Raw genomic sequence first — 25,514 nt, forward strand, 5'->3', positions numbered from 1 at the left:
TTAACGTCTTTTCATCATCTGTTCTGAGCTGTAGTTTCTTTAAAATGCATCTAGAGGCATGTCTCTGGATTCCTCATTTATCTTTCTGCTAGGAAATTTCAACCACGACCTCTTTGAATATCACTTCTTTTTCTGAGACTTTACACAGAGCTGAAATGAAAGTAATAACATAGCTTAATCTGCTGTCATCACCACTGACTAATTTCAACCGCTGTTTTTCATTCCCCAAAGTACTTTCTCTTTTAGGTAGGCTTGGCCTAAAGCGTTCTGATTTTTCTTCTTTTGGTTTCATTGAGCTTTCATACATAGTTAACTTTATATCCTATGGTTGGTAATTCTGGTATTTGAAGTCGGGGGTCCTAAATCTCTTGTTGCTGAGTTGTTCTTATGGTGCCATTCTACATGTGTGATTTTGTGAATGCTTCCTTGGTTGAACCTGTGGGAATCCAGAGGTTCTAAGATGGACATGTTCTCTCAAAGACGTCTTGCATTTGCTTCTCTAGGCTGGGAGCTGCCCCTGGACATTTTAGCCCTCCTCTTGGTTCCTGGCCTGACTTGGGGTACTCAGACTTGGCTCCTCCCCTTACCATTCATCCAAGGTTTAGCCTCAATCCCAGTGCTGATTAGGGTATATGTGTCCTCAGGACAACCATGCTTTTCTGTTTATTCACCATTCCTGCTTCTATATTGTCCTTGGAGGTTTCTCTGCTTCCCTAAGAATCCAGTAAGGATTTTTAAATTTTCTTATTTTATCCAAGAACTGATAGTTATGGGAGAACCCTTTGGAGGGTGCCTGACTGGCTCAATAGGTAGAACATGGGACTCTTGATGTCAAGGTTGTGAGTTCAAGCCCCCCCCACATTGGGCCTAGCACTTACTTAAAAAATGATAGAGTGTATTCTATTAAAAGAGTTACTTGTGGGAGATACTAGAGTGTTGCCACTGCGATTCTAGAGCCAAAGGGCATAGTTTTGTCTTAATATTCACTTACCTTTCTCAGATTACTGCTAGATTCCTTTGTAAAATTTTAGTTTCTTAGAAGGCTGTAACAGGGCTTTCTAGCCCCAGACACTTGCCATATCTTTTAAGATTTTATTTAAGAGAGAGGGTGAGCGAGAGAGCGAGGTGGAGCAGAGGGAGAGGTAGACCCCCGGCTGAGCAGGGAGCCTGATGCAGGCGGGCTCGATCCTCAGACCCCAGGATCATGACCTGAGCCGAAGGCAAATGTTTGAGCCACCTGGCACCCCTTAAGTTTGAGTACATTTAAAAATCAGAAATATATAAAGGATAATTCAGAATATGTAATATTACGTGACATAGATGGGTTGATCACTTCTTGTCTCAAGTATCAGTTATTTTATACACACCAGACCCTTAACTTGATGTTATAAATCCCTTCATAAGTGACTCCAAAGTACTGGTTTTCATTCAGAAAATAATTGCATTCTGCCTGAAACTTTGCAACTTTTTTTTTAATGTTTCCATTTTGGCCTCTGGCCAGAAGTAATAAAATTTTTACCTGACCGTAAATTCCCTGACTTCCCTCCATTGGTCTGCAAACAATGTTCTTTTTTCCTGCCTGGAAACCAGAGCCCAGGACTGAAATGAATGACACAGTGGCTATTTGTATTATATCCTAACAGTGCTCTAGTTTTCCCTCTACTTGTTTCATTTCTTAGTGCCTATTCTAATGTAATACTAAATCAGCGTGTTTTGGATCCAGCTTTACTGAGGCAAAATTTATATAAAACTCATTCACCATGTTTACAATCCATCAGTTAGTAAGTTTACAGCTGTGCCAAAATCACCATAATCCAGATTTAAACATTTTCATCACACCCCCCACCGAATTTTCATGAGCCCTTCTTGCAGTCCATCTCTACTTCTCCCCAGGCAACCAGTGATGTGGTTTCTGTCTATAATCATATTCTATATGATTTTGCATCTTCTAGTATAAATTTCTTGAGGTTCACCTCAAAAACCAATCTAATTGCTGCATAGTATTTCATCTTATGTATATATCATATTGCTTATCCATTCACCAGTTGGTCATCTGGACTGTTAACAAATTTTGGCTCTTTCTGAACTTTTGACAGCAGCTTTACACATAAAAGAAGTAACACCAGTCATCAAAGTAGTAATTAGTAAGTTTATTGTGCATACACTGGGAGTGCTCAAACCACGGAATGAGGCTTAAGGGTTATTATCAAACAGCGTATATAGCGAGAAAGCAGTGGCTGTTTATTCTTCACAGTGTTTGACAGGGAACTGATTAGTGGTTACCTCATATCCACTTTGGGAAACATTTCAAGTTTTGCTTATGAATTTTAGAAGCATAAGCAATAAATGACCCAGGTCAAGTGAGTCTTGCAAAATAAACTTAATGTGTGTGACCAAACTGGTTTTGTCGGCCCAGGGAACTGTTAAGGCTGGTCTCTGTTTTTAATAAATGCCTCTTTTTGGTCATTTCCTCAGGGGGCTGAGAGTACGATTGACCAGTATGGCGTGATTCTCAGTTACTACTGTTGGTGTAGTCGGGTCAAAGAATTGCATATTCAGTGTTTTCATCCAGCTGAGTTGTCAGATTGCAAGGCATGTAGGCACCATCTTCATCATTTCTAGGGTTACTGTTGAGTTCATCCAGTTGTCTGATCACTGGTATGTGAGTGGCTGCTGCCAGGTAATGAAAACCCACAAGAGTATGCAGTGCGCTAGACAGGTGTATATGATGACTATAGGGAAAACCACACCAACGACCGAAAAACTCCCCAGAGCAGAGATAACCACTTAGAAGAAAAAAAAATGAAGCCCACTTATATACATAGGCACACAGGATGTATTAGCATTCACAGCTTCATTACTTAAAACATCCTTATATTCATCCAATCCTGTTTCAGGTGAGCTTTCACCTAAATTAGGTCTCTATATAATATGAACCAGTAATGAGATACATTTCTATGGAAACAAAGGAAAAACAAAGATTAATAGTTCCAGCAAACTGGAGAGCTGTCAGTTGAGAAAATTTCTAGTGTTGGGTTCAGATGGAGTGAGGGCAGGCAGGGACCGTCTGGCAGATTTTCCGGTTTGCACTGTGAATGTCTACATATGAGTTATTCTGATGATTTCTCTGAAGTTTGTATCAAGTTGTCCAGCTTTAAGCCGTTGGCTTCGGGGTAAAGGGTAATTTTAGTTTCATAGTGATTCTATGTCAGAAAAGTGGGAGAAAATTGGATGTGTTAGTCTGGAGTTCTAGCCAAATACTGGAGCAAACTAGAATAATTCAGGATCTAGTTTACAGGTAGAAAACAAAACCTCAAAGACAACAGCAGTAGAATCCAATATCCACAAAGGTATATTATTGAAATGTAATTTCTCTCATCACTTCCATTACAATCAGAGATAATGACAGTAGACTAATTTGTTTGCAAATTAAATCTAGTTTCAATAAAGTTGGCCTAATTAATTACATAAGTGCAGCAAGAATAGGGATTGACCATACAGACTCTTCCAAATCTGCTTTGCTGGGACTTTTTGTAAGGAATCTTAGAATGGACTTTCAAAAGCCTGAGGCTAAGAAGCCAAGCCTAGGACTTACCCAACTGGGTCCTGTTAGAACAGATTATTGAATTTTTTTTTTCCAGAGGGAGCAAGCATGCATGCATGCACATGCGAGTGTGTGTAGGGGGCGGCGGGGAGGCAGGGGGTGGGCAGAAGAGAGACAGTCTTAGGCTCCAAATCCAGTGCAGAACCCTACTTGGGGCTCAGTCTCACAACCCTGAGATCATGACCTGAGCCAAAATCAAGGGTCACTCAACTGACTGAGTCACCCAGGCACCCCTGAACTTAAGTTTTCAAAATCTGGAGAAATCAGGTGGAAAGTGACAAATGCTTCAGCCTTTGTTGCAAATATACACTTTACCAAATTGCTGTAAGTTATAGATAGCTTAAGAGAGGAGAGAAAGTGATCCTTTAAATCTAAATGACAGGGATCCCCGGGTGGCTTAGAGGTTTGGCGCCCGCCTTCAGCCCAGGGTGTGATCCCGGAGATCCGGGATCGAGTCCCACGTCGGGCTCCCTGCGTGGAGCCTGCTTCTCCCTCTGCCTGTGTCTCTGCCTCTCTCTCTGTGTGTGTCTCTCATGAATAAATAAATAAATCTTTAAAAAAAAAATCGGAAAAACATTAAGGAATCAACAGTATTTTAAATGAAGTCATAAAAATTCTAATCATCTTCATAAGTTCAATTTAGTTGTATGTAATTCTTTTGTTTCATCTTGGGTTAGCGGCTTTATGAATCAGTTTTCCATTAGAGCTTTAGAAATTCTTACCCAGTTCAGTTGTTATGAAGTTGTTAGAAGCCTGCATCTTTGAGTAATTGTCAAGATCTTTCACATGAATTTCTTTCAAAATGAAGCATTTTTGCAGGAATACTTTTGCAAAACCATCAGAGTAAAACAACTAATGTCTGTAAATGGCAAAAGACTTAAAAAACAGACACTTTTTAAAAACATCCCATGAGAGTTCCCATATTTACACCCCCAAAATGATACAACTGACAAATTTGGTTATTTTTTATGATCCACAATATTTTAAGATCATACTTGGAACTATGATAATACTATACCAACACATGAAATTCTTAAAGATCTTATAATTTGAATTTTAATGACCTATATATCCCAGAAATATGATCTAGGTTAAGCAATTACAAATTATTTGATGTTTCCCATGCAGTTTAATATATCAAATAAGCCTAAATAAATTAATATTTCTCTTCTTAATTCAGAGTTTGATTTGGGGCAGTTAGTTAAAAATGTCAAAAGATTTCTTTTTAAGATTTTAATTCATTTATTCATGAGACACAGAGAGACAGAGACACAGGCAGAGGGAGAAGCAGGCTCCTAGCAGGGAGCCTGATGCAGGGCTTGATCCCAGGCCTCCAGGATCACGACCTGAGCCAAAGGCAGACACTCAAACTGCTGAGCCACCCAGGAATCCCAAAAAATGTCAAAAGATTTAAAACATCTGATCTGATACAATCATTGGTCTCTGGGAAACAATACTTAGTTACCCATTCAACCAAAGCAACAAAAGATTTCAAAGGCAAACAGAAAGTTTCAGTTGTAAAAAAAACTCAGTTTTTTTAAAGAAGACTCAAAGGCTTGAAGCACAGGAAATATTTTCGTAAGACACAGATCTGTGTTTCCTAGGCAAATTAAAATAAAGGTAAACAAAAAACTTTGTTTACAATTTCTTATTAAAAGCAGACCAATAATCTAAGAAAAAAACTTGGTTCTTTTAATAGAGAGGGAACCAAATTTTAATTTTGCATCAGTTTACTTTTGATATTAAAGGTCTTTTTTAGGGCATCCCGGGTGGCTCAGCGGTTTAGTGTCGCCTTCAGCCCAGGGCCTGATCCTGAAGACCCGGGATCGAGTCCCACATCGGGCTCCTGCATGGAGCCTGCTTCTCCTTCTGCCTGTGTCTCTGCCTCTCATGAATAAATAAAATTATAAATAAATAAAAAGTAAATAAATTTCTTTTAAAAACTTAAATCCATTCTAGCCTGGGTGGGCTTGATCACACATAACATTCCTTTCTCAAGTTTCCCTTTTCACAAACCCTCTAACTTTCTATATCCAATTAGGTTTTGTCCTTTTTCCTTTCTGCTTGTGAACAATTATTTTACTTCAGGACAAAATTACTGTTTTTTCCCTAAAAAGACAAAAACCCAAAAGTCTTCATGTCTTTCCTTACCCAAAACCACACTATTTTTCTTACTTTTTTTTTTTTTTTAAAGTAGGCTCCATGCCCAGTGTGGAGCCCAACATGGGGGCTTGAACGAATGACCCTGAGATCAAGACCTGGGCTGAGATCAGGAGTTGGATGCTTAACTGAGCCACCCAGGTGCCCCTCCTTACCTACTTTTCATCTACAGTTGGTTTTTTTAGCCCTATTATTTCTAATAGTTTTAATTACATGTATTAGAATTCGTAGCTATTAGAATCTTTAATTCCTAATTAAAACTAAGAAAAAAGCAATTGTGTTGGCAAATTTATAAATATATCTCATAACTTCTAGAAGTATATTTTTCCTGATAGATTTTTTGATGTGGCACCATGTTAATTAATGGATCCAAATATCTTTTATCTCCCTGTGGATAAAATTAAAAAGCCAAAGATAGATAAACATTAAATGCTAAATGTAAGTTTGGAAATGATTTAGATATTCAATGAATATCCATTATTCAGTTAAAATTAATATAAACTTCAAGTTAGTGCTTTGAACACTGATGCTTGGATTAGGCATTGAACAACTAATCATCCTGTTTTTCTTTTTGGCAAACTTTGAAGACATACTTGATTTTATTAAACTAGCAAACTTAAATTAGCTTTTATGTATCTAGGATTATCTCAGATTATATGACCTTGAAAAACATCTGGGTTCATTCCTATATTTCTGAGAGTATACCTGATAAAACACTTCATTTTCTTTAAATGAATTAAATGTCTAAGTAGAGAGGCTCTGTTTTCCAGCAACTGTTACAAAACACAGGGAGTCACATTCCACCCCACCCCATTCACTTTGGACAGAACAGAATGACTCACCAAGGAGCTCCAACAAGCAAACTGCAGGGGGGTGCTATAAAGTTGAAGTGCTCAAAATACACAGCACAGCTGAGGTCCCGAAGAGATTTACCCTCCAATTCCAGGGTTAGTGAGGAAGCAGGGAGTTCAGTGGACTTTGTGGGTACCAGCACCTATTTGTTCACTGGCCTTGGAGACATTCAGGTTCTTCTTTGGATCCCACTTCTGTTGCCATGAGATGTCAAAAGTTCAGAAATAACAGAAGCAAAACCAGTCACCAAAGTACTGATTAGGAAGTTTATTGTACACACACTGGGAACACACCAAAACATGGGATGAAGCTCAGAGGAATATTTGTTAGCAAGCAGCTACGATAGTGAGAAAGCAGTAGCTGTTTATTCTTCACAGCGTTTGGTTATATTAAAATGTTCTTAAATGATAGGGAATTGGTCAGTGTGCTGCCTCCTACGAACTTTGGAATCTGCTCAACTTTGTGTATGACTTTCAGAGGCATAAGCAAGAAGTGACCCAGGTCAAGTTAGTCTTGCAAAATAAGCTTAATTAAGCTTTGTTTGTCTGACTAAATTGGTTTTGTCTGTTCAGAGAATTTTCAAGGCTGGTCTCCATTTGTTCTTTATTTTCACACTGCCATGAATGTTCATGAGCATATCTTAACATGAATGTGTTTTCATTTATCTTCATACAACTGGAATTGTTGGGTTGTATGGTAATAGTTTTTAAGAAACTACCAAACTTATCCACAGTGGCTGTACTCTATTATATTCCCATCCATACAGTAGGAGGTTTCTGGTTTCTTTCCATCCTCTCCAACACTGTATATTGTATTTTTGGTTACAGCCATTCTACTGGGTGGAAGTGGTACCTTCTTGTGGTTTTAAATCCATGTATTTTTTCCTAAGGGAAATGATTGCTCTCTGGTGGTGCATTCTGCACATTACAGTTGGATTAAGGGCAGTAATGAGAAGCCTAAAGCTAAAACTTGTTAAAATTTACATTCACGTCATGTTGTGCCTGCACTGCTTAGCACACCAAGTGCGATTTGAGGCCCAGGTTCAAAATGTTTTCCTCATTACCGCTAATAATAATCCTCAGGAGCTGGCTCTTGGCTGTGGCCTTTACTTAATCCCCAGAGGTACTTTATAGTCCAAACTCTAAGCTCTTGCGCTTCAGATCTCCTCCACTTGATGCACACAGATCTTCTGGTGTATGGGTTTACACCTGTGGAGTGGCTAATGCCTATGAATAAGGGGAGGAAGAGGCTAGAGACAGTTTTGTTGACTCAAACCTACCACATCCTTTCAAGCTGAAGCAGTAAATAATTCTTACTAGTGGAATGAATGTAAATTCTTTTTAATGAATTGCACACCAATGGAATGTCTGCTGGCTCCTTGGCATTTTCAGGTAACACTCTGTAAATATGCCTGTAGAGAGTTGTAAAGTTTTAGGAGAATGGGTCTCAGTTGACCCCAGGCTCCTAGGCTCTGCTGAAAGGAGAGAGCAACTATGGGCATTAAAAATAGCAAAGAAATTGGGCCAAGGAAGGAACCCGGCAAGGGATTTACTTACAGGAATGTATATTTGGTAAGTAATGAAAGATGTAGCTTCAGGAAATTAGGGAAGTAGAACCAAACATTTAATGGTATAATGTAAGAACCTACAACATTTGCTTTAGTACAACAGGATATCTCACCTTTTTTTTTTTTTCCCCAACAAAGTGTCCATATGTGAAATTTCCCTAAGTTCCTGTGTTTGAGGTAAGTGCCTTGTGCTAACAATACATTTTACTATCCTTATATGTCCATTAAATGATCATGGATATTCATTTGTGTGTATATGTACATAAATACATAGGCATACACAAATGCCTGAGCACAGCATAGTACAGAATATAATGGATGGGCCTCCCTGTGGTTGAGTCCCTGCTCCAGTCAAAGGGAGGCAAGAAGAGAGGCCAAGCCACCCGAGTGACATTTTTGTACACAATAATTATACTTCATAGTAAATATAGTTGAATTCTCTTATGTTCCCAATTGAGGTTGGATATAAGGGTATAACATTTAGGATAGGAGGAAGTCTACTCAACTTTAGCTTAAACACTAGATAGAAGGGAAAATTAAAAGAATTTTTAAACATGTATTAGAACTTTAAAAATGTTGCTGCAGGGCAGCCCAGGTGGCTCAGCGGTTTGGTGCCGGCTTCAGCCCAGGGCCTGATCCTGGAAACTCGGGATCAAGTCCCGCATCGGGCTCCCTGCACGGACCTTGCTTCTCCCTCTGCCTGTGTCTCTGCCTCTCTCATGAATAAATAAAATCTTAAAAAAAAAAAATGTTGCGGCAATGAATATTGCCATATATAAAGAATATGTGGAAATTTTGATTAATCCAGCGATGCTGCCATTATCGCCAAAACAAACATAAGGAGATACTGGAATTATTCAATAGGGAATTTTTTTTCTGCTGCTTTTTGAAAATTGGGTGTTTCAGAGCCAAGTCTAATGGGTAGTATTATTTAGCTCTTCCCAGAAAAACTACCATAAAATAAATATGCTTGTTTGCCCATCTAGTCTTGCAAACAACTTTAAAGTGTTCTGCCTCTGTTTGGAACAATTCTCACACGTGTGTACAACTGCCATCCACAAGATGATTTTGAAGGACAGTGGTCTTTTCTTTTAAGATTTTATTTATTTATTCATGAGAAACAGAAAGAGAGAGGCAGAGTCACAGGCAGAGGGAGAAGCAGGCTCCGTGCAGGGAGCCCAATGAGGGACTCGATCCCGGGTCTCCAGGATCACGCCCAGGGCCGAAGGCAGGCACCAAACCACTGAACCACCCGGAGATCCCCTCTTTTTAAAAAAAAAAAAAAAAAAAAAAAATTATTTATTTATTCATGAGAGACACACAGAGAGAGGCAGAGACACAGGCAGAGGGAGAAGCAGGCTCCGTGCAGGGAGCCCGACGGGGGACTTGATCCCGGGACCCCAGGACTATGCCCTGGGCCAAAGGCAGGTGCTAAACCGCTGAGCCACTGGGGCCGCCCCAAGGACAGTAGTCTTTTTAGTAAATTCTGTGTATCTCTAAATTTTAACCCATCACATTTAACAAATATATTAACATTTTTCACTTCATAGACTTTAGGATGGCCTTTCTGTCACAGGTGAGGAAACAGTACCAGACATTCAGGTGACTTGCACAAGGTAAAGGATGATTATTGTTTTTGGCTTCTGGTTGTTTTTCCTAGACACTGTAACTGTGAACGTGAGAAGCGTTCTGCAGGGCCAAGGCATTCAGTCTTCAAAGTCATACGTTTCTGACCTAAAGTTTTTTTTTGTTTTTTTGTTTTTTTGTTTTTTTTTTTCTGAGCTAAAGTTTTATTTGGTCCCACTATTCTCCAACTTGGAGGGCCCGGGGGGTGCAGTGGGGTGGGGGTGGGGGAATCATGCTGTTGCCTGTTTCGGTTATTTCATATTTGCTGGGATTTTAGCCTTTAAAGCTTACTTTGCATTGTTCGTGACTTTAGAACTTTTGTTTTATGCTTGTTTTTTTAAAGGCTTATCACTGAGGTGTACTTTTTAACTATACTTCATTAAACAATCCATGTCCCCATAAAAAGAAAAAAACTTGTCAATTGCAGCAAGCCCTCGAGGTATACTTGTATCTAGGTGGCTAGTACTAGTAAATGGAGAAAATCTACAAGGCATATATAAAGTAACATCAGACTTGGAAAATCCCCCACTGTGCTAGTCGTTGTTTAGTATCTGCAGATTCTCAGGATTTCCTTCTCAAATTCTGTTTTATAAAACCTCTCTAATTCCTACCCATAATCCTATTTTATGAATTGTCTCTAGTGGTAATCCAAAAGTGGTTAAATGTTAAAACAGAGTGAGGATACTGGTTGTAGATGAAATTAAAACAGCTTATTTTAAAAAAAACAGCTTATATTAGGGTGTCTGGTGGCTCAGCTGGTTAAGTGCCTGATTCTCGGTTTCACCTCAGGTCATGATCTCAGGGTCCTGAGATTGAGCCCCACGTTGGGCTCTGAACTTAGCATTGAGTCTGCCTGTCCTGGTCCTTCCCTCTCCCTCCCACTCTGTATGCATGTGCTCTCTCTAATAAATAATCTTTAAAAAAAAAATACTTATAAAGGTGCATTTCCTCAGTTTACTTTCATAAGCAAAATCCTTTATAATGAAAAGTCAGACAAATCTGTATCATAATCTGGGTTTCACCTTTTATTAGCTGCTTGATCATAACTCACTCATCTTTAAGTTTTATCATCTATAAAGCATGATAATGACTAATGTGAAAGGTAATTTTAAAAATATAGACTATGGAAACTATACAGTACACGTGGTTTAACACACATTCCTTTCCCCTTCCGCATTTTTCCATTTTCTAGGTCTACTGTGCTGTAGGGATGGGGATGTATCATGGATGTAGTAAATGAAAAGGGGAAAGGCTGAGTAGCTCCATTTTGCTCTGAGGAATTTAGGACAGATATATAGGCACAAGAGGCCTACTAGATAAACTGGCTTATGCCATGCTGTGAAGCCTGAAATAACTCAGTCTGAACAAGGGAGCTAGCCACAGGGTGTTAGTTTTATAATAGCATCTATATTAGGACCGGCTGGAGGCAAGGACAATGGCTGTCAGACTGGGAAAGTGACAGATCTGAAGTTACCTGTCACCTGGATGGAAAAGAGACATGCTGTCCAGAAGCTAGTCACCCTGACCTATGCTTTGTATTAAAACACTCAAGTGTGTCACTAGACACAAACCAATCACTCAGGCCACTGAATGGACAGAAGTAAACTTCATAGGGATAAGAAATCAGTCTTCCCTTGTTCTTTCACCTTAATTTAAAATAAGCAAATATCAGATTAATAGGACTATAGTCAAGTAAGGCTTGGGACTGAGCTGTGATGCATTTTAGATTTGATCTCTGCAGGCCATAAAGAAACCTGTAAAAAAAAGGAAAGAAAAGAAAGAAAAGAAGAAAGAAAGAAAGAAAGAAAGAAAGAAAGAAAGAAAGAAAGAAAGAAAGAAAGAAAGAAAGAAAGAAAAGAAAGAAAGAAAAGAAAGAAAGGAAAGAAAGAAAGAAAGAAAGAAAGAAAGAAAGAAAGAAAGAAAGAAAGAAAGAAAGAAAGAAACCTATGGTGAAATTCATTCTGTACATCCACTGGGCTTCAAAACTACCAATATTTCACAGTTTTCGATTTATCAAGGATGAATATCATTTGCTTATACAAGTAATAGGTTTTAAAGATTAATGGACCTTCAATTCCTATGTCAATGATGTGCATGTAGTTTACTTACTTAGGGACTGATCACTGCCTCCTACAGCATTGGAAAAAAGGAAATGGGAATTGTAAGCAGCTCATGGATGATGTTTTCTGAGGTGCAAGCCATGGAGCAAACTTGGGAAGAGTCATGCAGTGGGTTAGAGGCAATCAACAGCCTAGTCCAGGTTTCTTTTTTTTTTTTTTTTAATTCTTTTTCTTTCTTTCTTTATTTATGACAGTTACACAGAGAGAGAGAGAGAGAGAGAGAGAGAGAGAGTCAGAGACACAGGCAGAGGGAGAAGCAGGCTCCATGCACCGGGAGCCCGACGTGGGATTCGATCCCGGGTCTCCAGAATCACGCCCTGGGCCAAAGGCAGGCGCCAAACCACTGCGCCACCCAGGGATCCCATAGTCCAGGTTTCTTAATTTACAAATTAGAAAAAAAGATAACCTAATAGGAAATGCGCTATGCACAGGAATAGGCATTCCATGGAACCAGAAACAAAGGGCCAATAAATCTGTGACAAAATGGTCAACTTCATTTGTCAGAGAAGTGTGAATTGTATAAGGTTTTTCATACTGTATTCAAAGCTGGCAAGGATGTATGCCCAACCTGATACAGGCCTTACTGAAAAAACCTACAGCTAATATCATACTCAATGGTGAAAAACTGAGAGCCTTTCCCCTAAGGTCAGAGCGGGACAAGGATGTCCACTCTCACCACTTTTATTCAACATAGTACTGGAAGTACTATGCTATACTACTGCTACCCATAGCAATCAGATAACAAAAAGAAATAAAAGGCATCCAAATTGGTAAAGACGACTCACTATATGCAGATAACAGGATATTATGTATAGAAAAGCCTGAAGACTCCACCAAAGAACTACTAGAGCCAATCAGTGAATTCAGTAAAGTCACAGGATACAAAATCAACATAAAATGCAATCTGTTGCATTCTTATGCACTAATAATGAAGCAGCAGATAGAGAAATTACGAAAACAATCCTTACTTACAATTGTATCAAAAAGAATACAATACCTAGGAGTAAACTTAACTAAGAAGGTGAAAGACCTATATTCTGCAAACTGATTAAAAAAAGAAAAAAACCCTCTAAAACACTGACTACTGATGAAAGAAACTGAAGATGACACAAAGAAATTGAAAGACATTCCATGCTCATATGTTGGAAGAACAAATACTATTAAAATGTCTATATTACTCAAAGCAATCTACAGATTTAATGCAATCCCTATCAAAACACCAGCAGCATTTTTCACAGAGCTAGAACAAACAATCCTCAAATTTGTATGGAACCACAAAAGACCCTGGATAGCCAAAGCAATCTGGAAAAAGAAAAATATTACAAAGTGGTGGTAATTAAAACAGTATGGTACTAGCATAAAAATAGACACACAGATCAATGGAATAGAAGAGAAAACCGAGAAATGAGCCCACAATTATATGGTTCATTAATCTTAATCAATAAAGGAGGAAAGAATATACAATGGAAAAAAGAGTCTCTTCAACAAATGGTGTTCGGAAAACCGGACAGTCACATGCCAAAGAATGAAACTAGACCACTTTCACTATGCACAAAAACAAACTCAAAATGGATTAAAGACCAAACTGTGAAACCTGAAATAGAAATCCTTGAAGAGAAGACAGGCAGTTAATTTCTCTGACATTGACCATAGCAACATTTTTCTAGCTATGTCTCCTGAGGCAAGGGAGATAAAAACTATTGGGGCTACATCAAAATAAAAAGCTTCTGCACGGCAAAGGAAACAAAACTAAAAGGCAACCTACTGAATGGGAGAAGATATTTGCAAGTGACTTCTCTGATAAAGGTACTCCAAAATATATAAAGAACTTACACAACTCGGCATCCAAAAAAATGAATAATCCAATTAAAAATGGGCAGAAGATATGAACAGACATTTCTCCAAAGAAGACAGACATATGAAAAGCTGCTCAACACCACTCATCATCATGAAAATGCAAAGCAAAACTACAATGAGGTGCTACCTCATTACTCTCAGAATGGCTAAAATCAAAAACACAAGAAATAACAAGTGTTGGCAAGGATGTGGAGAAAAAGGAATCCTTTTGCACTGTTAGTGGGAATGCAAACTGGTATAGCCACTGTGGAAAACAGTATGGAGGTTTCTCAGAAAGTTAGAAATAGGACTATCCTATGATCCAGCAATCTCACTACTGGGTTATTTACTCCCAAAATACAAAAACACTCAAAGGGATATATGCAGTTCTATGTTTCGAGCAGCCTGATTTACAATAGCCAAACGATAGAAGCATCCTAAGTATCCACTGATAGATGAATGGATAAAGAAGATGTGTTATATACAACAAGAGAGTATTATTTAGCCATAGAAAAGAATGAAATCTTGCCATTTGCAACACGGCTAGAGCTAGAGAGCATAATGCTAAATGAAATGTCAGAGAAAGACAAATGCCGTATGTATGATCTTACTCATACGTGGAATTTAAGAACTAAAATAAATGAGGGGAAAAAGAGAGACAAACCAAGAAACAGCCTCTTAACTACAGAGAACAAGCTGATGGTTACCAGAGGGGAGGAGTGGGGGAAAGGATTAAATAATACACTTATCAGGGACGCCTGAGTGGCTCAACCTGAGCCTGAGTGGTTGGGCGCCTCCCTTCGGCTCAGGGCGTGATCCTGGAGTTCCAGGATCAAGTCCCACATCAGGCTCCCTGCATGAAGCCTGCTTCTCCCTCTGCCTGTGTCTCTGCCTCTGTTTCTCTCATGAATAAATAATTTTAAAAAAAAGAATACACTTAGCATAATAAATACATAAATGGGAAAAAATGTATGCCCATCCACAGTTGGTATGAGAGGTTTTTGGGAGAAGTGGTTTAACATAAAAAATTTTAAACTTGACTTATCTTTTGACTCATATCCCCCTTACAAAAATTTATCCTGTAAAAATACTTAAAAGAATGCAACATGATGTGGTATCAGGATTCCTTTAAAAAAAAACAATCCTCAGTATAGCACTGTTTGTAACAGAATAATGGGGGGGGGGGGGGGAGGTTACAGGGAAGGCCTGTATGCATAATGCGAGAATGTTTACATCAAGGGTGATATATCCTTATTATGCAGTAGTTTGCAGCCAAAATAGGATTACCATAAAGAAGACTGATATAAAGTGAAAAGAGTCAGAATATGGAATATTCCACATTTATGTTTAAAAACAAGGTATAATTGCACAATAAATGTTCTGGAAGGAGATGCACCAAACTTTATGGCTATTAACTCTGGAGGGAAAGGGATGAAGTATGTTTGCCCTTGCAATTTTTATTCTGCATGCTTTTATGTCATTTGATTTTCCTTCAAATAGCAATCAACAGCCTAGTCCAGGTTTGTGAACTGATTTGTGAATCAGTTAAAAACAAGATTTTAACAAAAAATCCCAAATGATTTGCATTAATCAATGTAGGTTCGGGAAGCTCTGCAAGCCACTCTAGCATATCACAGACTTCCTCCTTAAGATACTTGGCAAGTCCTCAGTTGTAATCCCAGGTGCCAAGTCCTACCTGCAGGAAGAGTTTCTTCAAAAACTGCAGGACAAAGATGGAAAAGCAGGGAGTCAAATAGTTCAACTGAAGACATATTTCCAAAACCCATGCAGCTGAGTACAACTCATTTTTCATAGCCAAGAGTGTATATACCTGTAGAAAAATATGTGTGTGTGCTCCTGTTTGTGTGTGTACTGTTGCTTAGATGACCGTTTATAGGAATATTTAGCAGTAGAGAGCTACAAACCCATAATTGTTTTCACTGCCTCCCCATGAAGTAAGGTAAATGAGAAGTTAGGACTGGGCCCTAGTAATAGAGAAGGGTGATATACAGCACTTATCCAGGGCAGGCACATGGTCTTTTGAAGCTAAAATAGAATTGTCTGTTTAGAAAGAATTCCAGGTCCACCCTCTAGTGTGTTCAAAGGCACAGGTCTTTATTATCAGAGCCTTGATGTCTCACTACAGTCTTGCTTTCGGCGTAGTGTGGTCTACAGGGAAACCACAAACCCTGACATGGTCCTGCTCTAAGACAAAACAGACGAGACGGGTACATTTATCTAACCAAGCACAGCCAAAGTAGCAGCAGATAAACCTCGGATTATGTTACGGTAAAGACCCATTGGGCTTCAAAGTCATTGAGAATGGACTGGAGGACTCTAAACACCTAGATGTCCTAAGGAAAAGTAGCCTGGGTGTGACAATTTACATTTCCAACCACCTGGCAAATAGTGAACAAATACCTATTTAAGAAATTCAGGCTCCCAAGTGCCCAAATACTTGCCGGTACAAAGACTGAGCAGCACACAAAGGGCGAGGACTGCTTACCTTGGAGCTGCCGCCGGGACGCAGCTGCTCTGCTCCAGGAGGGACGGCCCGGGTGCGCCGCAGGGCACCACCGGCAGAAAGTGCACACACACTGGCAGAGGTTGGCCTACATAAAGCAAAAACAAACTTTATTTAAAAGTGCCATAATAAAAACCGAAAAGCAAAAGATAATTTGAGAGAAACCTTTCTAACCTAAGAGATTAATATCTTGAATACAGAAATCAAAAGGAAAAAGATGAATAGCCCGGAAGGGAATCATCTGTTCTTTTTTTGCTGCTCAGCATCCTCTCTCTTCCTTAAGAGAACCCTTCCTGCTGGTGAATTCATGCCATGATTTAGGTGAAAACCTTCCCCGTGTCTACTGTTTGGGGCATTTGATCTGGGTCTCAGGGTATTGGCCATATAACCCACATGCTGCGAATGGCGCCTTGGTATGTGATGGGGAAAAAAAGAGTGCCACGGGGATAAAATGTGAATGAAAACATCAGAAGACACTGTTTTCCACCTAAAGAATTAGGTGATTTCTTTTTTCCCTTTGCATTCTTTAAACATAATACCCGGGACTGCTAAAGGAATGGCTTGTCAATGCATACTAAAATCACTAAGTGTCAGAAGCTGTTGGGTCATGGAAAAGCCCATATTCACCACAGCATTTCAGGGGTCGCATCTTAACTAAACGTTCAAAGTTAGCATCACTAACAATTTCAGGTGCCTCCTGATAGAACACAATGTGAAGCATACTACATCCCCTGTCGGGTCCTGCCAAATATAATCTTCTAAGATCTAACCTAGTTTGCAGGAAATAAAGGAGTTGGAGGAATGAATTGAAGGACACTTTGGGAAACAAGAGGACATCATATTTTTTAAAAGTTTTTTTCCTAATATAATGACTAATGTTATGCATGAAACTTAACTGAATCTTGGTTTGCAAAATTGACCCTTCAGGGACAATTACAGAAATTTTGCCATGAACTGAATATTAGATGTTTGTTGAAAATGTTTCTTAGCTGTTAACATGATATTAGTGTTGGAAAATGTCCTGGGAAATGCATGAACTTGCTAGGGCTGAAACCTCTAATTCAGCATAAATATATACATGCACACATTTACTTAAGGACAATATGGTAAAGTATTAATTGCTGAATCTGTTTCAAATAGTTTGATTCAGGGAGGTTTGTGGAAGCATTCTTTAGTTACAAATAATCTCAATGTCTAACAAGGAGGTTGGTTAAATAAACTGATACAATCATACAAAGGACAACAACTGAAAATTGGTAACAGACAAGATAGGACATGGAACAGCTTCTGTGAAAAAGATGAAAACCAGAGATTTTATGACCCATCTGCCCTATAGCTTCTCTTAAGAAGGACTAAAAACACTCCCTAACACTTGCTTGCCATTGTGTGCTTTACCAGTTCTTGCTGCTGGTCGACTCATCATAAGCTTGCGGAGTGACAGCGGGGGTCTGTTCAGGAGGCCCGATGTTAGGTAGAGGTCAACCTAACCTAAGGAACAAAAAATGAAAAAGGTGGTGGCAGGTAGTGAGGTCTTTATCAGTGTTCAGCCATAGGCTGGGGGGCAGGTGTTGGGGGGACTGTGGTGCAGTAAGGGCAAGGAGTAAACTGAAGGAGCCATCAGCCAATAAGCATTCATGGCAGGCACCACGCTAAGCACTCTCAGTTACCATCTAGCGCAATCCTGATCATCTTACTAGGTAGGCCGCAAATCAACAAAGTTTATGAGAAAACCCCCCGAGAGGTTAAGTAACTTGCCCAAGGCCACAGAGCAAATTCAAGAGCCAGGATTCAAATTCAGTGAGTCCGATTTCAGCACCTATGTTCTTTCTGATTTACTAACATCATTGAGAGGCAGAACATTAGTTCTTTCAGAGTTGCAAAGGGAGGAGAGACCCGATGGCCTTTAGAATTCCTTTTCAATACCAACATTCCACTCATCAGTCCACCCAACAAACATTCAAAATAGGCAAATGATGGTCACCATTGCACCTGGCACTTAATGTGGGAAAGAGAAGATGCCACACTGATGACATTAGGCTAATCTGTGGGTGACTGAAGTTCTTAAAAGTAAGCCAAAGAGAAGGATGACCTACCCTCTACCCACCAGTCTTTCCCCATTTCAACACTTAATACACATTGTGAGTAAGGGCATGTTCTGTTATCCCACCATGTCAGACTCTTCTTGGCTATAAATGGATGGTAATTACATATAGCAATTTTAGGAATCACTTTATTCAGGCAAAATGAAAGCATGGATTCAACCCCAATGATTTCTCTAAATTTTTATTGATTTTTTTTAACAGTTCGATCCTCTTGTGAAAAGGAAAGAATTTGAAGATTAACAAGTCAATTACATTTTTTTTTTTAAACAGCAATTAATCCTCATTACAGAGAACAACAAACAAAAGATCTGTGGCACGTTATCTTTGGAAAGATCTTTTGCAAATTTTTCTTCTAAAAAAAGAAAACTATAATTTTCACAGATCACATATGTCTCTTTCAAAGGACTATACAAGGCAGCTAAATTTTATTCACAAAAGCCCCAAGTTGCAGTTCCATTGCTGAAGTAGATAAAATACATGGAGTCCCCCCTTACTCGTGTTGCACATCTTCCCATTGAGAGCATCACTGCTTCCCTATCCTACATACAAAATCACTGTGTGGACTAGATAGCTGGCACATTATTCCACAATAACTAAAGACAAATTCATATTTTAGATAGACCAGTGATCATTTATCAACTGGACAATTTATTCCTTTTTAAACAATTTTAATACCAAGATTTGACTTCCTCTAAAGTTATAAGAAAGCAACAAATATATAATATAATATAATATATAATGGTAATAAATTAAAAAAAAAAAAGGCAACCCTGCTCAGGTATCATCCAAAACATGATCACATTCAGAAAAAACAAAAAAGATTTGGGACACATGCCTACAAACACACACACACACACACACACACACACACACCATGAACAGTGTATACTTGATATCTGAGGGGGATGTGCAGTAATTTTAACAATACATGTGGATGGCCTGAACAAAAGGCAAAGTTAATACTGCCTGTGTGAAGCATCATTTGAACATCTACTTTGAAGCAAAGCACATTATCTTCCTCAGGTGAGCCACCGCCCACTCTCACCAGCGCAGCTTGGCCAGCCTTGCTGCCAGTGGTCTTATTCCCTTGTCTTTCCAGGCCAATATAGTACTATGTAGGCTCATAGGGAGCTGTAGGTTTCCTTCCTGCCCTTGTGGGTAGAGAAATATAGGCACTTTTCTACCCATCACAGTACCTGTTGATATCTGTTGCACAGCGGAACATAGTGTGATTTCCCCCGGACAAGAGGAAATTCACAGCCCCCTTAAGTAGACAGCGCCTTGCCAACTCATCGTAAGAACTAAAGAACATGGCCAGTGGTCATCACTCTTAGTCTCTGAGAAGCCAACACAACTGGATTGCATATTGGAGGTTCATGTGGTAGATATCACTTGCACTGTTTGAAGGAAAAATCCCCCACCACCACTCCACCTCCAGCAAACAAAAGCACAAAGATAAAAAGGCACAGGAAAAACCTTACATCCATTAATTCTCAACAGGACGAAAAACAATCAAAATAGGCAACCCACTACAGAAAGGGAACAAAGGAATAAGTATCGCCATAATCCTGACACCCCTCCATAGCCACAATGTACAACTCACTTTCCAGTGAGCAAAGCTCTGCATTTATGTTTCTAAAAGAAGCCCAAATATTCCTGCAAAATTTAAATACTGGTAATTGATGATAAAGAGCATAGTAGAAGAAGTGGCAAAGTTTTTCAAAGATTTGTGTAGTGTCTGGGAAAATAAATCCTTAAGAAAAAAGTAGAATCTGTGGTGGGAGGTAGGGAATCAAGCCTAATTTGATGATTCATTTACCTTAAGATGAATAATTATGCCTCAAACTTCACGAAGCAGAACAAAAGATTTAAGACCCACATTAACAGGTCTTAAAAGCTACATCAAAATAAATACAGCATTATCCTCAAATTAGTATTTCAAAATCAGGTTTGGTTAACAAAGACACAATGAATATATCCAATTCAACCAGCCTCCTATTCTGTGTATGAATGCATATGTACACGCACAACACACACACGTCTCCTTTCATATGTCAGATATAAAACCTGTTCATTTTGGAGGATGCAATGGTTCATCTTTTTGCTTCTAAAAATTACTGGACAGGAATCATACAAAAAATAGTAAGCTCCTGGTTCTACTAACATAAATATTTCAGGTACCAATTAAGGCAAGCTTTCAGCCAGAAAGGGGTCGACAGTTAGCTTCTCAAAAGCCTGAGATGAAATTAAAGGATGTAAGTGTGTTTGAATTTGTCTAGGGGCAAAAGCTAAGTATCTTGATCAAAACAGACCTATAAAATAAAGTCCTTTTATTTAAAAAAAAAAATCAGATTCATTTAGTATCATTCGTATACGTCAGACATTCTATTGCAGTTCTCGTCCTGATAATATGCCTGCTGGACCCTTGCTTCTTTACCACAGCGAGCGTGCGGTGAAGGTTTTCACATTCTTAACCCAGTGCAATTTGGTAAATTTCAGTGAAGTGTTTTTCATTCTTTATCAGGGCCCCTAGTCTGGCTAAAATCTCAAGTTTAGTGATTCACATTTTAATTATCTACAGAGAGGACAGAAACATTCAACATTTTAAAAAGCGAAACAGTGTTCTTCCATTTCCTAGTAAACACACACGCTCGCACACACACACCAAATTATAGTGCCAAAGGCAAGATTTTACACTCAATTTTCACTCCTTAAGATGAAAAAAAAAATGTTCTGTATTTGTCTCATTTTATAATCTAGTCCTTTCAATTATCTACCCCAGTACAAATTCTGCCTTTGGGAATTTAAGCATGCAGTGAAAAACTGCAGTGATTTTTAAAATTCTTTAGATTTCTATACACAACTGAAACAAGAAAAAGATCTTATGAACATTAAGGATTCATCAGCCACTATTTTTCATACTCTATTTAAAAAGTAGCCACTGGGAATCCTCTTTTCGGTATAATGCAGTAAGAACTGGAAATATTCCACGATCAAAATACTACAAATTGATCTCTGCAAATTGATGAGTTTTTCAAGGGACAAATAAAATTTTAATATAAAGGCTGGAGGTGGGGAACACTACACAAGAAGAGTAAGGCCACTGAAAAAGCAAACAATTTTAGAAGTGGCTAAGAAATCGCTTAGAAATGTCTTTAAGTCACAGGAATGCTGTCGCTCTCACCAACAGAACACACACACATACACACACGCTCCAACACAATCTGCATAGATCAGAACCTGTCCCTAAAAGGACATACCCTTTCAAACTGACAGGTGACTTGTATTAGGGAATGGTAGGGGAAACAGGGCCAGGGGGGCCAAGTGAATAAGGGGGGAAAAAAAAGACTTAAATAATCCCATCAACCTGGTTCTGGTGTCTGGTCTCACACATGTAAGAGATGGACACAATGCCACAACCCACCAGGCAGTTAGTGCTCATTTAACAAAAGGTTCTGTTAAATAGCCTTGCTTTAGAACATCAATGAATGAAACAGGCCCATCAAGATCACACAACCAATTCTTACGTTCAGATACTACTACTGCTGTAACTCTGGCTTTCACCTAAACATGAGGTAACAAACCACTAAACTAGCTAGGATAACAAGAGCATAGGCTGGATTAGACACTGAAGGAACAGCTTCACGCAAACAATTCATACATGAAAAATCATCACTCCCATCCTCTACACATCCTTATATTAGTGACCAAATCACCAAGTTCTTGCATTCCTCGTACAGATCTTCGACCTCTTTGTAATAAAGATGGTCCACCTTTCTTCATGAATAGTATGAAAATGACAAACATTCTTGATAGGAATCAAAACAGAGAGGGGCAGAATGGGACGAAGGGAGAAAAAAAATGAACCAACAGGAGTGATAACACTCACTCCTCAATTTTAATATGTGTGCAAATTCTACTTCTAAAAGGGATATAAAGAATTGGCTTTTTAAAAACACTGCACTCAAAATAATGCTTCCAATACCCTTCAAAGTTTCAATTAAAAAAAATCTGTGCTTATGGTTATGTGGGAATTTTGATTGTGTTCTTTCATTTTAGGTTATTCCCTATGAACTTGGTTTAACGTCTATAATATGGCAATAACAGCGTATGGGAAGGCCACGGTTCCTCTTCAATCCAATCAAATCTAGTTGATTGAGAACACTTTGGAGTGAAGGCATGTGGTGACAATTTTTTTTAAGTCTAATTAACCACCCAAATCTCCACATCCTCTCAGGGAGTTAATTTACCCTAGACAATCAAGGGCTCAGAAAATCTACTTTTGCTATAAATATAAAATAATTTGTAGCAGAAAAATATAGCCTCTCTAAGAAGTAGTTTTCATTTTTCTTTGCTGACAAAATTGAGTGTTGGTTAGACAACATGAGTTACCACATAACTGTAGACCATAGATCAGCACCTCAAATCCCAGCTCTACTTAAACAAAAATGAAAAAGCATTTTAGCCATCTGGTCAGGTATAAATGTTGGTTCCTTCTTCCCCAAGTAGAAAAGTCAGAATATAGTCAATGGTGACTGCCTTTCGCTGAAGCAGGGGGCGGAGACGGCAGCACCACATCCTCCATGGTGCATGCGATCTCAAGATGGCTTCCCCATGAGCGGCAGCTCCTCCCTCCACTGCTCTGACTCAGGCTGACTGCAGCAGTGACAGAGAAATCCGAACTGGGGTGAACGCGTGGTACTCCAGGCAACAGGGGTGTGGGGGGGAGTTGCCTTCAATTTTCTAAATTGTGACAATACTTGGTATTATCAAAGCCACTGTTCATGTGCAGAAAGTGGGGTACAGTGGAGTCCTTCACAACTTATGCTTTACAGATGACCATTAGAATTTACTAAACAAACATTCCCCCCTAAACTTAAAAGGAAAAAAAATCATCCACAAAACCCTACACCAAAATTCATTGTTTAAAAATTTTTCTGGGAATAGATTGGGGTGGCTACTGACAGGACATGAACTTGCTTTCAGAGCTAAAACTGCTTCTCCTCATTTCATCTGCCTTTTGCATCCTGTTGGTTTAAAAAAGTACGGAAATGTTTCTAGACCACTCATACGCCCACTTAGTCTACATTGCACTTCTGTCCTTTAGTTAGGAAAGGCAAGATCATCTCTGAGGCCAGCCTCCTCATTGCTGCTTCTGCATAACCACCATGTCCAACCAACGATCACATAAGTTCTTGAACGTTTAAGTGGACAAATGTCCTGGCCATCTCATGGTGCTTCTCTTCTCGAGTCTGGTGTCCTGATGAGACAAACGTCTGAACTGTTTTTGAGGCTTTCAATGTGCAAAAAAGTTCCCAAGGCATCAAATCAATTTGGGCCTCCGTTAAGGTGTTTTGGTTGCTTGTTTTAGCCGCTGAAAACCCTGTCTTGTATAGTGCACCAGATCCATCAAACTGCTGTTGAGGGCCAAGGCACACACACTTGTGCTGAGCTGAGCAAAAAATTCTGCAAACAAAGCAAAACCAAAACCAAGTAAACACATTTGCACACACGAAAATAAAAATGGATACCTAAAAAGTCAAAGTTTCAGCAACTGTATCCCCCACATTATTCTATACTTCATCCCAGGAAAAAAAAATCACAATCTACTATAATGGCTCACTAGTTCTCCACATCCCTCCACTAGACTACTAGACTAGAAGGATAAGAACTGGGTTAGTTTTAGAGCTGAATCCATAATGCCTGGCAGATGGCTTGTGCCAGAAAATACCTCAATTTATGTGACTGGATCAATGGATGCGTGAATCAAAACAAAAAAATCCCCAATGTATTAAAAGCATCATTAGTTTGCTATGAAAGAAAATTAAATTGCAAGAAGCTATGAGAAAATTAAATGGCTAGAGCTGGCTGGCCACCGCGGAAGAACTACGGAATGGCAGTCATGCGGCAGTTACACAGACGCAGTGACTCAGTGGTCGCAGTACGACACGGAGCAGTTCCTCTGATAGCAGAAGCTCTACCACCTCCTACACCTTGAATTTCTCCAAGGGCCTGCTTCTCAGAGAAGTCTCGGGAATATTCACTACGCCATACTTCTTACACTGTTGCAAACCGTCTTTCTTAACATACGCTGAAAGCAGATAACGTGACTTGCTGTTGAGGTTACGCTACTTCACATACCAAACTGGTTGTGCCCAAAGACAGCCAGTGACTTCCCTTCTTCACTTGCCTTGCCCTTTTGCTAGCATTTCAGTTCAAGCTGGAATAAACGATGCCAGAACTTCTCGACGAGCAAGGTGGCTACAACCACTTCTAATTTAATTTTGCTGAGATCTAGTCACAGAAATCTGGCTCCAAGCTGCAGAGCTCATGCACTGTGGCTCAGGCGTGAGGCAGAATGGAGGAGATGTGAGGAGAGCAAATACCTACATACTTCCTTTTCTTCCAAACACTGAACATAAAGCACAAACCAACCACATTACTCCCTCCCGATCCCCCTGCCCCAGTAATTACCACCACAGAGCCATTTACCTTTATTCTTCCTTGTAAGGACCTCAGCCTGTTCCCAGAGGTCAAAGGCGGTAAGGACATGGGAAGTAATGGTGACATAAGAAGATGTCATGTTCTGGATGGTGACAGGCATACCACTGCTCCCTATGCTGCCAGCACTGGACTGGGACCCTACGGAGCTGGCAGGAGAAGGAACTGGAGAGAGAGGGGACGGTGTGCCTGTGTTTCTAGAAGGTGAAAGAAAGAAGACAACTGATTAATCACCTACCCGAGGACTATGGATTTATTGTCTCTGGGACTGCAGTCCATATTACAAAGTTCCAGTGTGTCCTAGCCAAATTGACAATCACTTCCAAAAGATCAGAGACACCCTTCACCTTCAGTATTTAGGGAATTTATTTCATGAAAGACAACAAAATGGAGCCCACCAAGCAGAGGAAGTAAATGGATGGAGGCAACGTGTCCTTCACTAGACACAGAATCAGGTGGGCCTATCTATAGTCCAAATATGTTTGCTCCATTTACAGAGTCTACTCCCTTGGCCTGGAATCCCTTCTTCCCCCCATCCCCTCAATTCTAACTTTACCAAGACAATGCTTCCCTGTGAAGACGGTTCTGACCTCCTATATATTCATTCTTTCTTTTGCTCAAA

General features: G+C 39.4%; 1 protein-coding gene and 1 long non-coding RNA gene across 6 annotated transcripts in view; both read right to left on the reverse strand.

Moving 5' to 3' along the window:
* Positions 1–5,769: 5,769 nt before the first annotated feature.
* LOC140598426 (uncharacterized) lies at positions 5,770–17,823 on the reverse strand. The gene is made up of 3 exons (XR_012000855.1): positions 17,685–17,823; positions 16,272–16,377; positions 5,770–6,810 (listed from the first exon to the last, which is right to left on the reverse strand). It is a non-coding gene; the product is annotated as an uncharacterized lncRNA (long non-coding RNA).
* A 733-nt stretch (positions 17,824–18,556) lies between these two features.
* AFF1 (ALF transcription elongation factor 1) overlaps positions 18,557–25,514 on the reverse strand; it is a 200,990-nt gene continuing 194,032 nt past the window's right edge. For all 5 annotated transcript variants that reach the window (XM_072754981.1, XM_025998127.2, XM_072754980.1 and 2 more), the window contains 2 exons: positions 24,884–25,089; positions 18,557–23,857 (listed from right to left, as the gene is read on the reverse strand). In XM_072754981.1, the coding sequence (XP_072611082.1) occupies positions 23,736–23,857; positions 24,884–25,089 (328 nt within the window). In that variant the 3' untranslated portion in view covers positions 18,557–23,735. The remainder of the gene's footprint in view (positions 23,858–24,883; positions 25,090–25,514) is intronic.

The sequence above is a fragment of the Vulpes vulpes genome, chromosome 4, assembly GCF_048418805.1.
Source record: "Vulpes vulpes isolate BD-2025 chromosome 4, VulVul3, whole genome shotgun sequence".
Classification (NCBI taxonomy): Eukaryota; Metazoa; Chordata; class Mammalia; order Carnivora; family Canidae; genus Vulpes; species Vulpes vulpes.